At 36.2% G+C, this 16,335-nt stretch overlaps 2 protein-coding genes across 5 annotated transcripts in view; one reads left to right on the plus strand and one right to left on the minus strand.

Moving 5' to 3' along the window:
• ROCK2 (Rho associated coiled-coil containing protein kinase 2) overlaps window positions 1-16,335 on the plus strand; it is a 131,152-nt gene that overhangs the window by 51,450 nt on the left and 63,367 nt on the right. For 3 of the 4 annotated variants that reach the window (XM_061433304.1, XM_061433305.1, XM_061433306.1), the window contains exon 4: window positions 9,222-9,359. In XM_061433304.1, coding sequence (XP_061289288.1) covers window positions 9,222-9,359 — 138 coding nt within the window. Of the gene's footprint in view, window positions 1-8,636; window positions 8,704-9,221; window positions 9,360-16,335 lie in introns of all 4 variants that reach the window. The other variant, XM_061433309.1, reaches the window with a different exon arrangement.
• Window positions 3,932-4,428, minus strand: LOC133257437 (histone H4-like). The gene has a single exon (XM_061433310.1). It carries the CDS (start codon window positions 4,411-4,413, stop codon window positions 4,003-4,005), a length of 411 nt encoding a protein of 136 aa, XP_061289294.1. The 5' UTR covers window positions 4,414-4,428; the 3' UTR covers window positions 3,932-4,002.

Genomic DNA, 16,335 nt, shown 5'->3' on the forward strand with positions numbered 1-16,335 from the left:
GGCCTGCTTTGTTCCTGCTTTGTTTTTTACTTCTGCTAATAGTTTCACTGTTGTACTATTGATTTTGGATTGGGAATTGCTGATGGAGAAAATACCAAGACTATGCTTATTAAATCTTCTGCAAATTCATGCCACCTAAGCTCAGCTGACCCCTTGTGACTCTTTGGCAGACTGTTTTCCCCATATTTCATATCGTTGTATTTTCACATACCACTCTCTCCCCCAACTTGGGTATAATAGAATCAACTGTAGGGCTTTTCTAACATACATGTTTTGCTTCATTCTGTTTTCTTTATTTCCCCACTTCTCCATGATGAGATATATGAAAAATAGGGAGTATAGATCTGTCTAATATGAACTGATACTAAATTGATGCTTCTAAAATGTATTCATTGTACATATCTTGGTATTTTATAGCTCCCTTATCTACTGAATGAAGCAGGAAGTGTTCATCCTGGCTATTTAGGCTCTCTTTGAAGGCATCAATTAATCTTTTATACTCTTATTTTCCATTATGCTGTTCACTCTGTACACTCAAGGCTGATATGAGATGAGGATTTTTTTTTTTTTAAATCTCCTACTGACTTGCTTTTAATTTAAATGACTTTAAACTAAACTTTTAATGTGGAACCAACCAGAAAGAAAGAGCATATGGGAAATGATTCTCTAATACTTGACAGATTTTTTAGTCCTCTTTGGGAATAAAACAGTCTCCTCTCTAGTTAGAAGGTTATTTCTGATTTGTTAAAATTATCTCCCTCCTTCCATCTACAATGGAAACCTCAGTGGCACAGAATAACTATTCCAGATCTGTCAAATAGATGCATTGAGTCTTACTGTAAAAAAAATCTAAGTTTTACATTAGAAATAAATTTTAAAGCCTCAAATGGGAAATTTTGGTGAGAATGATTTTCAGAAGTTTTTGTCTATAAGTGTTCTAGGACCTCAAGGTCTATTTTAGGATTTTTCCAAGCATGTCTCTAGCTACACTTAAGAATGCTTCATCTACTTAAAGTTTTTTTAAAAAGTATATATTAGCTATGGAAAACATAAATATAAGAAAATAAAAATCTCTCAGAATTCCATCAGCCGAAATAAAACTGTTAACTGTTTTGACCCTTGTTATCTTATTTTTTAACTTTTTTTTTCTCTATTTATATAGTCATTGCACTTATCCACTTTTAAAATTAGAAACAAGGAATATAGTATTCTTTTCACTAACAAATAGAAATATTGGAAGAAAAGCGACATTTTTGTCCTTTAGGTAACCATAGATTAGTGACATAGGGGAGACATGTAAAGCTTCATAATAGAATGAACTGAGTTCCATTTGGCTATGGTGGAATTAGTTAACATTTTTGTGGACTATGTTCTGTGTGCTGAGTGTTTATATTCATTATCTTATTTTATCTTTGCAACAATTCTGTGAGATTCTTAAGTAGATGAATTCACCAAACTTTAGAGAGGTTAAGTGAGTTGGCCACATCGTTCATAAATAGCTGGGAGTTTTGCCCAGGTTTGTTGACATCTGTGTCCATGCTTTTAAGCAGTACTCTCTGTACAGTGCGATAATGAATCACCAGTGTATCTGACTGTTTATCCATCCATATGGAATAAAGGAGAAAGCTAGAGAACAAAGGGGAATGTACACAGTTGCTAAGGGAGATTATAATAGAATCATTCAAAAGGAGATATCCTCACAAGGAAGGTCAGTGGAAACCAGCTTTCCTAAAATAACAATGCTTTATTGTAGTACTTTGTAATACTAGTACCAATGTATTTTAAGGTATGAGGCAGACATTTGGCATGAATACAACTATAGCTGCTTAATGTTTGTCCTGTAGATCAAGTCAAAGTCTACAAGCCAGTGGTTTCTGTCTCATGTGCTGTGAGCCTGTAAAGTGTCCTAAAGTGTCCTTAGATGAAATTCAGGCCTCATTAACTAGTGTCTAACCAAGTTTTCTTTATTTACTAAAAGTTTTATAGATCTTATATAGCTATACTTTTGTTAAATTTGTTGAATTGGATAATTCCAACATTGTGCTAACCACTTGGAAGCCTCACGAATGACAGTTTGTATTCTGTTCTTAAAGGAACTTATGAAGCAGACATATACATGACTAATTATGATATTAGATTATTAGATATTAGATTATTGGAGTGGGTAGTATTTCCCTTCTCCAGGAGATCTTCCCAACCCAGGGATCGAACCCAGGTCTCTCTCATTGCAGGCAGATTCTTGACCAGCTGAGCCACAAAGGAAGCCCAACAATACTGGAGTGGGTAGCCTATCCCTTCTCCAGGTGATCTTCCCGACCCAGGAATCAAACCAGGGTCTCCTGCATTGCAGATGGATTCTTTCCCAACTGAACTATCACAGAAGCCTCATATAGCTATAATTTTGTTAAATTTGTTGAATTGGATAATTCAACATTGTGCTAACCACTTGGCAGCCTCACAAATGAAAGTCTGTATTCTGTTCTTAAAGGAACTTATGAAACAGACATATATACTACTAATTATGATATTAGATTATCATAAGCATTTTGGAAGCATAGAAAGGGAAACAGTTTTGCATAATCACCAAGAGTGAAGTCAACAAGTATTTTTCACATGTTCAGAAAATCATCTTATGCCTGTGTTCTTGTTTATTTGAATGAATGGCTCCTTCTTCTAGGTTTCTTTTTGTTTGTTTAATTAATTCATATATAAAAGATTAAGCATAAATAAATGTTTAACTATTTCCTAGTAGCTAACAAATATCTTTTAGTTTCTGTTCATTGTTGTTGTTCAGTCACTCAGTTGTGTCCAACTGTTTATGACCCAATGGATTGCAGCACTTCAGATTCCCTGTCCTTCACAATCTCTGCTCAAACTCATACCCATTGAGTCAATGATGCCATCCAACCATCTCATCCTCTGCCCTCTTCTCCTCCTGCCCTCAATCTTTCCCAGCATCAGGTCTTTTCCAGTGAGTCGGCTCTTTGCATCAGGTGGCCAAAGAATTGGAGCTTCAGCTTCCTTATCACTCCTTCCAGTGAATATTCACGGTTGATTTCCTTTAAGATTGACTGGTTTGATCTCCTTGCTGTCCAAGGCACTCTCAAGAGTCTTCTCCAGTACCACAGTTCAAAAGCATCAGTTCTTTGGTGCTCAGCCTTCATCATGGTTCAGTTCTCACATCCGTACATGACTACTGGAGAAACCACAGCTTGGACTAGATGGACCTTTGTTGGCAAGATGATGTCTCTGCTTTATAATATGCTGTCTAGGTTTGTCATAGCTTTTCTTCTAAGGGGCAAGCGTCTTTTAATTTCATGACTGGAGTCACTGTCTGTAGTGATTTTGGAACCCGAGAAAATAAAGTCTGTCCCTATTTCCATTTTTTCCCCATCTATTTGTCATGGAGTGATGGGACTGGATGCCATGATCTTAGTTTTCTGAATGTTGAGCTGTAAGCCAACTTTTTCACTCTCCTCTTTCATCTTCATCGAGAGGCTATTTAGTTCCTCTTTGCTTTCTGACATTAGGGTGGTGTCATCTGCATATCTGAGATTATTGATATTTTTCCCGGCCATCTTGATTCCAGCTTGTGCTTCATCCAGCCCAGCATTTCTCATGATGCACTCTGCATATAATTTAAATAAGCAGGGTGACTGTATATAACCTTGACATACTCCTTTCCCAATTTGGAACCAATCTATTGTTCCATGTCCTGTTGTTGTTGCTTCTTGACCTGCATTGAAGTTTCTCTGGATGCAGGTAAGGTGGTCTGGTATTCTCATCTCTAAGAATTTTCTAGTTTGTTGTGATCCACAAGTCAAAGGTTTTAGTGTAGTCAGTGAAGCAGATGTTTTTCTGGAATTATCTTGCTTTTTTTATGATCCAGTGGATGCTGGCAGTTTTTTTTGTTTTTTTTGTTTTTTTAATTTTTTTTTTTTTTTTATGGCCCTGAAAAGGGCCTTTGGTTGAAATCAAGCTCCTGAGAGCAAACTGGAAAGCTTAACCGCCAAAGCCGTAGAGAGTACGGCCCTGGCGCTTGAGAGCGTAGACCACGTCCATAGCGGTGACTGCCTTCCGCTTGGCATGCTCGGTGTAGGTGACCGCGTCCTGGATCACGTTCTCCAGAAACACTTTCAGGACCCCGCGGGTCTCTTCGTAGATGAGCCCAGAGATGCGCTTCACACCACCACGACGAGCCAGGCGGCGGATAGCAGGTTTAGTGATGCCCTGGATGTTGTCACGCAGAACCTTACGGTGGCGCTTAGCGCCGCCTTTCCCCAGACCTTTGCCGCCTTTGCCGTGTCCAGACATGGTTTCACGAAAAGTAAACCAACAGCAACTGGCAGTTTTATCTTTGGTTCCTCTTCCTTTTCTAAATCCAGCTTGTACATCTGGAAGTTCTTGGTTCATGTGCTGTTGAAGCCTGCTTAAAGGATTTTGAGCATTACCTTGGTAGCTTGTGAAATGAGCGTAATTGTGTAGTAGTCTGAACATTCTTTGGCATTCCTGTTCTTTATAGCATGATTCTTAAAACTCTTGTCATGGTCTGGACCAGGCATAAATAATATTAGGGTATAAATTAATTGGTTATTACTGTTATGTGATTGCTTTCTCTAATGAAGTTAAGCAACATTCAAAATCTAATTTGCTCTTAGAATAAGTGAACGTTTGAAGAATGTCATAAGTACAGAAGAGAGAGTACCTTAGCTGTCTCTTTTTAGTAACATAAACTAAAAAAAAGGAACTTTTATTAAAAGCTTTGCTGGCATGAGCATTTGCTTTGCTATAATTTGCTAAGTAAAAATCTTGTCTGTCTTCTGGGGAAGGGAATGGACTAGGATCGTTCATTCCCTAATCCCACACTCTCGCAGTCATGTTTTCGTATTGCTTTCCCGTGTATTTATTTCCATCATTCTGTAAAAGGCATAGCACCATACAAATAGAAGGAATTGTTATTTCAGGTTAATAGTTTGATATAGAAAACGGATATAATCTATGACCCTCATCATAATTTATTTGGCCCTTTGCATATAGGATTCTTTTCATGTAAACTTAAGTCAAAATACTTTAAGAGTGATATAACCCATTGATATAAAAACCTTTGTAATTATGATTGAGCAGTTTTTATCCTGGGCTGTATTTTCTTTCGATCCATATTGGTTTTATTTATTTGTTGTATGAAGTACTGAAAAGGGATGTTAAAATTTCCAGCTGAAATTAGGATTTGCCTGCTTCTTTCTTTAGTTCTGTCAATTTTTGCTTCATGAAGTTTTAAGCTCATTTATTAGATGCAAGCATATTTAGAATTTTTAATGTCTTCCTGATGAATTATACTTCTTTTTTTCTGAATTATCCTCTTTATCTCTTGACCTTGTTGTCTATTTTGTCTATTATTAATATTGTTCTACTTTCTTATCCTTGCTGTTTGCATGGTTTATCCTTTTCTTTTTCTTTTTAACATGTTTGATGTTATATTTAAAATATATAAGGCTATGTTTTGCTTTTTAATTAATTCTGGAAGCCAACTATGCTCACCAATGTACCCCCAATGCTGCTTTTTAATTAATTGATAATTTCTACCTATGAATTGTATGTTTAGCCCATTTATATTTGCACATACTTTATTTATTTTTTTTTTTTTGCACATACTTTAGACTTTAAAATTGTCTCATAGGCCCCTAAGTCTATATACATTTTCATTTATTCATTTTTCTCTTTATTCTTCAGATTGATTTGTGTTTAGGTTCACTGAATGTTCTTCTTTTTTAAAAAATTTACCTATTTTTAATTGGAAGACAGTTGCTTTACCATATTGTTGGTTCCTGCCATACATCAACATGAATCAGCCAAAGGCTATCCCTTCCCTCTTGAACCTCCCTCACATACTGAATATCCTTTTATCTCCAGTCTCTGTTAAGCCCACCCAAAGAATTTTCCATTTTAGTTATTGTTCAGTTATAGACTTTCCAATTGGTTCTTTTTTTTTTTTTAATAGTTTCCATTTTTCTATTGGTTTTTCCTTCTGTTCTTTCATTGAAACTATTTTTTCCTCTTTTCCTTTAGCATACTTTCTTTTAGGCTTTTGAGCAGATTTGAAAGAGATATTTAATGAGTTTGTTAGATAAATCCAGTGTCTTTTGGGGCTGTTTTCTGTTGACTGCTTTTTTCTTGATGATGAGTCATGTTTTTCTTTTTGCCTTTCAAGTAATTTTTAAATTATGTACTGGTCCTTTTGGATATATGATAGAGACTCGGGATTTTATTTTTCTTTGACAAGTGTTGGTTTTCATTTTAATAAGCTGTCCAGTTACTTGTTGATAACCTTTTAACTTTGGAGCCTTAGTTTTTTACGTTGTAAATGTAGATGTGTTTAAAGACCAAGTTGTTCCCAAGTCCTTTTAAGGACTGTAACTCCAAACTCTACTCCCTTTTTGATCTTTTAGGTTTGGTATTATAAAACTTTGTTAGTTGGTGCTAGACTAGGCCCTGCTTTAGAGCATCGTTCTTTCTCCTAAGATGTCTTGTCTGGATGCCCAGGAAATATCAGGGTTTCTTCGCTGTCTTTTTTTGGCTAGAAATTGAATGGCTCTGTAATACTGTTTAACATCTGGTGTCCCTGTTTTATCAGCTGCATAGCAGTTGCTCTCTGGTATACCATTGGTATTTCCTCTTTGAATAATCCCTACCTTTGTTGAGCTTACATTCTAATATGGGACTCAGACAATACAAGGAAGCAAAAATTGCAAGTTATGATGTCTTCTTAAAAGAAAACAAATTGAGTTCTCGGGTAGAGAACAATGAGGTTATTTCCACCACATCTGCAGCTACTTCCTTCACTGAGTCTTGAACTCCTCAAAGTCAGCAGTGAGGGTTGGAATTAACTTCTTCTGAACTCCTGATAGTGTTGATATTTTGACTTCTTCCCATGAATCACAAATGTTCTTCATGGCATCTAGAGTGGTGAATGCTTTCCAGGTTTTTAGTTGACTTTGCCTGGATCCATTAGTTAAATCACTATCTATGGCAGCTATAGCCTTACAAAATGTTTTTCTTAAATAGTAAAACTTGAAAGTTGAAATAACTCTTTGATCCATGGCTGCAGAATGGATGTTGTGTTATCAGGAATGAAAATAACATTAGTATCATCGTACATCTCCATCAGAGCTCTCAGGTGACCAGGTACATTGTTAATGAACAGTAATAATTTGAAAGGAATCTTTGAGCATAGATTTCACCAGTGGGCTTAAAATATTCAGTAAACCATGTTGTCAACAGATATGCTGACATCTAGATTTTGTTGTTCCATTTTTAGAGCACCATCAGTAGATTTGGCATAATTCTTACAGGCTCTGGAATTTTTGGAATGGTTATCTCAGCTAGATCCTTTGGATAACTTGCAGCAGCTCCTACATTAGCACTTGCTGTGTCACCCTGCTCTTTGATACTATGAGGAAAGTTCATGGGCAGCCAACTTCTGCTATCTTCCGACATCTCTTCTATAGCTTCCTTATCTCTCTCAGCCTTCACAGAACTCAAGACAGTTAGAGCCTTGCTCTGGATTAGGCTTTGGTTTATGGGAATGTTGCTGCTGGTTTGATCTTTTATTCAGACCACCAAAACTTTATCCATATCAACAATAAGGTTGTTTTGCTTTCTTATCATTTATGTGTTCACTGGAGTAGCACTTTTAATTTCCTTCAAGAACTTTTTCTTTGCATTTACAGCTTGGTTCACTGGTGCAGGAGGCCTAGCTTTCAACCTGCCCCAGCTTTCATCATGCCTATCTTACTGAGCCTAATCCTTTCTAGCTTTTGCTTGAAAATGAGAGATGCACAACCCTTCCCTTCATCTGAGCACCCACAGGCCATTGTAGTATTATTAATTGGCTTACTTTCAATATTGTTGTGTCTCAGAGAATAAGGAGGCCCAACGTGAGGGAAAGAGGGGAATAGTAGGTCAGTGGAACAGTCTGAGCACACACAGCATTTAAGTTTACTGTCTTATATGAGCATGGTTTGTGGCACCCCAGAACAACTGCTGATCCCAGATCACTGCAACAAATATAATACAGTGAGAAAGTCTGAAATATTGTGGGAATTACCAAAATATGACACAGAGACATGAACTGAGCAAATGCTATTGGAAAAATGGCACCAGCAGATTTGCTCAACACAGTGTTGCCACAAACCTTCAGTCTGTAAAAAAAAAATGATGTAATACATACAAAGTACAGTAAATCAAAGTGCAGTAAAACAAGGTATTCCTGCAAAAACTGTCAGACCAGAGTGGTATCAGTGGAGATAGTTAGAAATGGTTGGTTTCTGAGACTGAAGGTAGGACTGATGTGATTTGCTGATGAGCTTTATGAGCTGTATGAGAAAAAGAGGAGCCAGAGGTTTTTAGCCAGAGCAGTTAGGAGAATGAATATGCCATTTACTGAAATAGAAACTATGGGAGGAATAAATTGAGGGTTGAAGATGTGGAGTTCGGTTTTGGACATCCTATTAGGTAATTCAAATGTAAATGTTAGTAGTTAACTATTTATTATTGATTATCTAATAGATGTCAACTATTATAAACATTCATTAAATATTTATTGGTTCTGTGGTAGAGTTTGCTATGTTATATTCTAGGATTAAAATGATGGTCAAAAATAGACGTTGTCCTTGCCCTTATGGAATTAGCAGTCTAATGAAAAAGGTAAGAACTGATCAAATAACCATATTATTGGTGGTTCTCCCCCTTTTTTTTAAAAAAAAAAATAACCTTTTAAATAAGATACCTAAAAAGAAGTAAGGATGACTTAAGAAAATCACAAATAACCCTTGGTATCTAAATTTATTAGGTTCTTATGTTCAAATTGTGATGGATACATGTACATATTTTACAATTTTTTCATTTAACAATGTCTTATTCTTTAAATTGATTAGCTTAATATGAAGGAATGAAGCTTCATGAATTCGGTTTTATTTAGATGAAATGAGGTAGTTTTATAGTGAGTTTAGCATTTAAAGGTATAGTATATTTCATGAAAAAATTTAGGCTGTTGGGAATTTTCTCCTCTCATTAAAAATGTTATGTTTTTCCATTTTGTTAGCTAAGGGGCATTTTTTGTTGTTGTTGTTAATTAAATATTGAAGAATAGCATTATAGTATGATCTATTGTTCACCATTTTCTCATAAAATTAAAGTATTATTCTTGTGTTAAAAATCAACAGGTTCGTCATAAGGCATCACAGAAAGTTTATGCTATGAAGCTTCTTAGTAAGTTTGAAATGATAAAAAGATCAGATTCTGCTTTTTTCTGGGAGGAAAGAGATATTATGGCCTTTGCCAACAGTCCCTGGGTGGTTCAGGTAAGCAGATGAACTTTTTATATGTTTATTTTCCTTTTTTATAAGTGCTTATAAGTTAGAATTGATTTTGCATTTTGAAAGTCCTATATCTCATTCACATGACAGTGTAGTTATTTTTAATAAGATCTGATTCATTACACTTGTTTAATCTTCTAAAGCAATGTGTCATTTACACATGATAGATATGACGTAAACTGTATAGAAACAAGTATTACTTGCAACTTTGTCTTTTTAAATTCCTTTTTAAAGAATTGAGTTACCAGTATGCCATTGTCCCCCACTTACTCTTTCTCATGATTTGTATGATTATATGATAGGAACAATAATTAGTTTATCTTGAAAAGGAGAAAAAATTCAACATTAAAATTTTTGAAAATTCTCTTTCAGTCCTTGACTGTGAAGTAAGTTTATTTTGCCTTTTTTCAGTTATATTCCTCACTAGCTTTGGTTTTCTAAATTTTTTTGTGTGTGCTAATAGCTAATTCTGCAGACATTTTTGGTCAGATGTCATGAGTAAACTTAGATATATATCAGAGCATGTTCAGTATGCTTAAATGATCCACAAGTTTGATACCATGTTTGTGGAAGGCTATTTGGAGATAAAAAATTTGCTTCCTTGATGACCATGGATTTAAAAAACTCACTACCATTGCTTTTTTTGTGTGGTGTTGAGTTTCACCCTTTCTCCTCACTTTATTTTTTAAATCTAGCCAGTAGCTAGAAATTCCTGATATGTTTAGTTAATAGTAAATTTTTTGTAGCAAATCATGGTAATCTATTTGATTAAGAAGTGATGGTAGCAAAGTATTAATCCACTTTTAGTTTTAAATTGCTTTCATAGTAACAGATTAATTGCCAGTTCTAGTTTCATTTTGTAAATTTATATCTTTGATCTTTAATTCTGCAGAGTAGACCTATAAAAACTGTCTACTGAGATAGTTAATGAATTTGTGGAAGCATATCAATAGTGAAACATGGCACAGTTGAAAAAGTAATAGATTATAATCCTGGTTATCATTTGTTTATCTCTGGTAAAGCACATTTCATGTACCATCATATTTATATGTATGAAATGTGTGACTTTTGGGAAAACTTGTCAAAATAACTGACTTATTTCTATTTATTTAGTTAGTTTTCAGTAATTTCAGTGTATTTATGGAGTTATACAGTCAGTCATTCAGTTCAGTTCAGTCACTCAGTTGTGTCCGACTCTTTGCAACCCCATGAATTGCAGCACGCCAGGCCTCCCTGTCCATCACCAACTCCTGGAGTTCACCCAGACTGATGTCCATCAAGTTGGGGATGCCATCCAGCCATCTCATCCTCCGTCGTCCCCTTCTCTTCCTGCCCGCAATCCCTCCCAGCATCAGAGTCTTTTCTAATGAGTCAATTCTTCGCACAAGGTGGCCAAAGTATTGGAGTTTCAGCTTTAGCATCATTCCTTCCAAAGAACACCCAGGACTAATCTCCTTTAGAATGGATTGGTTGAATCTCCTTGCAGTCCAAGGGACTCTCAAGAGTCTTCTCCAACACCACAGTTCAAAAGCATCAATTCTTCGGCGCTCAGCCTTCTTCACAGTCCAACTCTCACATCCATACATGACCACAGGAAAAACCATAGCCTTGACTAGACGAACCTTTGTTGGCAAAGTAATGTCCTTGCTTTTGAAAATGCTGCCTAGGTTGGTCATAACTTTCCTTCCAAGGAGTAAGCGTCTTTTAATTTCATGGCTGCAAAAACCATCTGCAGTGATTTTGGAGCCCAGAAAAATAAAGTCTGACACTGTTTCTACTGTTTCCCCGTCTATTTCCCATGATGTGATGGGACCGGATGCCATGATCTTCGTTTTCTGAATGTTGAGCTTTAAGCCAACTTTTTCACTCTCCACTTTCACTTTCATCAAGAGGCTTTTGAGTTCCTCTTCACTTTCTGCCATAAGGGTGGTGTCATCTGCATATCTGAGGTTATTGATATTTCTCCCGGCAATCTGGATTCCAGCTTGTGTTTCTTCCAGCCCCGCGTTTCTCATGATGTACTCTGCATATAAGTTAAATAAACAGGGTGACAATATACAGCCTTGACGTACTCCTTTTCCTATTTGGAACCAGTCTGTTGTTCCATGTCCAGTTCTAACTGTTGCTTCCTGACCTGCATGCAGATTTCTCAAGAGGCACATCAGGTGGTCTGGTATTCCCATCTCTTTCAGAATTTTCCACAGTTTATTGTGTTCCACACAGTTAAAGGCTTTGGCATAGTTAATAAAGCAGAAGTAGATGTTTTTCTAGAACTCTCTTGCTTTTTCCACGATCTAGTGGATGTTGGCAATTTGCTCTCTGGTTCCTCTGCCTTTTCTAAAACCAGCTTGAACATCAGGAAGTTCACAGTTCACATATTGCTGAAGCCTGGCTTGGAGAATTTTGAGCATTACATTACTAGCGTGTGAGATGAGTGCAATTGTGCGGTAGTTTGAGCATTCTTTGGCATTGCCTTTCTTTGGGATTGGAATGAAAACTGACCTTTTCCAGTCCTGTGGCCACTGCTGAGTTTTCCAAATTTGCTGGCATATTGAGTGCAGCACTTTCACAGCATCATCTTTTAGGATTTGGAATAGCTCAACTGGAATTCTATCACCTCTACTAACTTTGTTCATAGTAGGGTTGAACATATTTCAACATATTTTCATGTTACAGCTTGTATGAGCACTTGATTCTTTTTATTGGGTGAATAATATTCTGTTATATAGATAACCACATTTTATTTATTTTTCAATTCATGGATACCTGGGTTGTTTCTGCCTTTTGGCTATTACGAATAAAATGAAAGTGGAAAGATGAAGTCGCTCAGTCGTGTCCAACTCTTTGCAACCCCATGGACAGTAACCTACCAGGGTCCTCAGTCTATGGAATTTTCCAGGCAAGAGTACTGGAGTGGGTTGCCATTTCCTTCTCCAATTATGAATAATGTTGTGCTCAATTTTCTTTGATATGAATTTTTGGCACATATGTTCCCACATTTCTGTTAGGGATCTATCTACCTTGCAGTGAAAATAATGGGTCATAAACAAACCTATAATCAATTTTAGTTGATTATTGCAAGCAGTATTCCAAATATTAGCCCCCCTTTTTTAGCCCCCCCTTTTTTTAATGGTTATTAAATGCTTAATTGTATGAAGGCTCCTATAATTTGTTCCTATACCCTTTTAACTTTTTTTATATGGATTATGGTACAATATAAATCTTTGACCTATCTGTATTTTTTAGAGCTATATTCTTAGTGTACTTTAAATTTAATAGATGAATATTGCACATTAAAAATAACATTTTTGCTGAGAGAACTTTTTCTTTTTTAATCCACCTCTATATCAAGTTTGCTGTGTTCTTTGGGTGCTTTCTAATGTCCTTTCTTTTATAGTAAACACTTACCTGCTTTCCTTTATAGTTTCATACATCCAAGTAAGTATATTCCTAAACACTTTACTTTTAGCTTCTTTTCTCTTGTGCCACTTGGTGAAGAAACCTGGTTTTTGCTGATTTCATCCTGTGGTATAGTTTTAACATACTCCTCTCATTTATGTTTTTGTTAGTTGGTGATTAAATATAAAGGCTTGATCAATGGGGAATGTGGCAGGACAGCTTCATGGGTAATGTTTTCTTCTTTCAGAAGGCTAATGTCTGACTATCTCTTACTCTTGTTATTTTACCAGATGTCTGTGCTGTGTTGAGATCGTTAATTTTGTAAAGATTGCAAAATGGTAATATTCCAACTGAGTTATTTCTTCTTGAGTAGAATACTTCTACAAAGAGAAATAATCCCCCACTTGGTTATCTAGTAGTTCAGGTCACAGGCCACATGCATCACTGAAATCTGATTTTTAGAACAGCTTCATCATCCCCAAATGATCACTTATACCTAAAGTCATTTCCCATTCTCCTCCAGCCCCAGGCAACCACAGGTATGCTTCCTATCTCTGTAGATTTGCCTTGCCTGGACATTTCAGGTAAATTGGATCTGGTCCGTGTCCCTTATAATACTGATTTTGAAGTTCGTAGCATGTCTTGTACTTCATTTCTTTTTAGTACTGAGTAGCATAGCACATTATATGTGGTTTAATCAAGAGTCTTTGTTCCTTGTTCTTAGCACAGAACTTCAAAAACTCTTCAATTTCCTGTGTGTTATGCTAATGAGGCAACTCCTGTTGGCATTTTGATAACTTTTGGATGAGATAGACATGAGTTTGAGTAAGCTCTGGGAGTTGGTGATGGACAGGGAAGCCTGGCATGCTGCAGTCCATGGGGTCGCAAAGAGTTGGACATGACTGAGCGACTGAACTGACTGAACTGGATGAGATGGGGGCTGATCATTAGAAAGAAATGAGCACATGATTAGAGGATTAGAACTCTCAGCCTTTCAAGCTAGGAGTACTAGAAGGAGGTTGGAAATTGAGTTTAATCACATGCCCAATGATATAATTAATTGTACCTATGTAATGAAATCCTAATAAAAGCTGCAGACATTGACACTCAATGGAGCTTCTTGGTTGGTAAAGACATTGATGTACTGGGATGGTGATTCACCCTGATTCCACAAGAAGAAGATGCAGAAGCTCTGTTGCCTCCCAGACCTCACCTTATGTGTATCCTTTACAGTAAAACTGGTCGAAAGTATGGTGCTTTCCTGAATTCTGTGAGTTAACCCAGTGAATTATTGAACCTGAGTCATGGAAACTCCAGAATTTGTAGTTAACCAGAATGCTGGTGGCTTGGGGACTCTCAAGGTACAGAAGTACAGCTGTTGTCTAAAGTGAGGGCGATCATGTGAAAGACTGGGCTCGTAACTTGTGGTGTCTGATGCTAACTCTAAGTACTTGGCATCAGAGTTGTATTGCAGAATACCCAGTTGAGGGGGAAGGAGTTATGTGGATACTCCGTTATCTTTGTTCATTTACCATTTGATGTGCATTTGAATTGCTTCCACTATAAACTTATAAATAGTGAATATGTTGTTGTGAACATTTGCATAAAAGTCTTTTGTGTATATACTTCATTTCTCTTGGATATATACCTAGGAATGGAGTATTGAGTTGTGTGCTAAATTTGTGTTTTACTTTTAAGGAAGTTGTCATACTATTCGGAGAAGGCACTGGCACCCCACTCCAGTGCTCTTGCCTGGAGAATCCCATGGATGGAGGAGCCTGGTGGGCTGCAGTCCATGGGGTCGCTAGGAGTCGGACACGACTGAGCGACTTCACTTTCACTTTTCACTTGCATGCATTGGAGAAGGAAATGGCAACCCACTCCCGTGTTGTTGCCTGGAGAATCCCACGGACGGGGAGCCTGGTGGGCTGCCGTCTATGGGATCACACAGAGTCGGACACGACTGAAGTGACTTAGCAGTAGCAGCAGCAGCCATACTATTACCCAAAGAGGCTGTGCCATTTTACATTCTTATCAGCATATATGAGGTTCCAGTTTCTCCATATTCTTGCCAACACTTGATATTCTTTCTTATTATTATTATTATAGTCATTCTGGTGTGTGTAAAGTGAGATCTCACTGTGGTTTTAACTTGACTAATGACTAATGATAGTGAGCGCCTTTTCATGTGCTTATTGACCACTCTTGTATCTTCTTTGGTGAAATGTCTGTTCAGATTTTTACCCTTTAAAAGATTATGTTGCTTATATTCCTGTTGAGTTGTAGGAGTCCTTTGCATAGTCTAGATACTTTATCATATATATCACTTGTTAGTATTTCTTTTCAGCCTGTGGTTTGTCTTTTCATCTTCTCATATGATTTTCTGAAGCCAGAATATATGTTAATTTTGATCAAATCTTATGCCAGTTTTTCATTTTGCCAATTTTTTTATATTAGAAGAAATTTTTGCCTAATCTAAGGTGATAAATATTTTTCCTTTATTCTTTCATAAGATTTTTATAGTTTCAGCTCATAACTTTAGTCCTGTGATCTATTTTGAGTTAATTTTTGACTATGATGTGAAGTAGGGGCCTAAAAATGTTCAAATTTTTGCCTGTGAATATCCAGTTATTCAGACACCATTCATTAGGAAGACTGTACTTTTCCAACTAAATTGCTCTGACACCTTTGTATGTATGTGTGTGTATATATACATATATATTATATATATATATATATTTGACCTATAAATATAAGGGCTATTTATAGACTGTCACTTGTGTTCCATTGATTTGTATATCTATCCTTATACCATACCAGTACTGTTTTGATACAATAGTTTTGTATTGAGGTTTGAAATTGTGATGCTTCGTTTTGTTATAAGATAGTTTTGGCTCTTCTGGGTTATTTGCATTTCCATGTAAATTTTTTTTATCAGTTTGTTGATTTCTAGGAAATAACTTGCTGGGATATAGAGTTTATATTGATTCTGTTGATCAATTTGAAGAGAATTGTCATCTTTATGATATGACTTTCTCTCCAGGAACATGAGTGTTTCTCCATTTATATCCATCTTTCCTTTTGCCATTTAGCGTTAATAGCATCACACACACACACACACACACACACACACACACACACACACACACACACACACTTATATACGGCTTTCCTTTTGCCATTTAAAGTTCATAGCATTACACACACGCACAGCTTTTCTTTTGCCATTTAGCATTACACACACATACCCCCCCTTCTCAATTTGGTAACTAGCATTATAATGTCTTTTTGTCCCTTTCGTCTCTGCATCTTCCATTTAAAAATTATTCTAAAAAAAAAAAAAATTATTCTAATCTTGACTTTTCTCAAAGTATTTAATTTTGTATCAGTAATTATATTTAATAAACTTTTCTCAATTATTTGTCCCCTTTTCTTATGTCTCACATAATTCTCTTACTTGGATTTATTCATTTTGTCAAACCATTTTCCTTGAGCAGTTCTTTCAGAAGTGGTTTGTTCTCAGATTTCTAAGAATAAACATGATGTAATACATATTTATTTT

Source organism: Bos javanicus, chromosome 11 (genome assembly GCF_032452875.1).
Source record: "Bos javanicus breed banteng chromosome 11, ARS-OSU_banteng_1.0, whole genome shotgun sequence".
Lineage (NCBI taxonomy): Eukaryota > Metazoa > Chordata > Mammalia > Artiodactyla > Bovidae > Bos > Bos javanicus.

What these genes read in the sequence shown, in the direction of transcription:
- LOC133257437 (XM_061433310.1), bottom strand. Translation starts at nt 4,413, where the DNA reads ATGAACCAAGAACTTCCAGATGTACAAGCTGGATTTAGAAAAGGAAGA.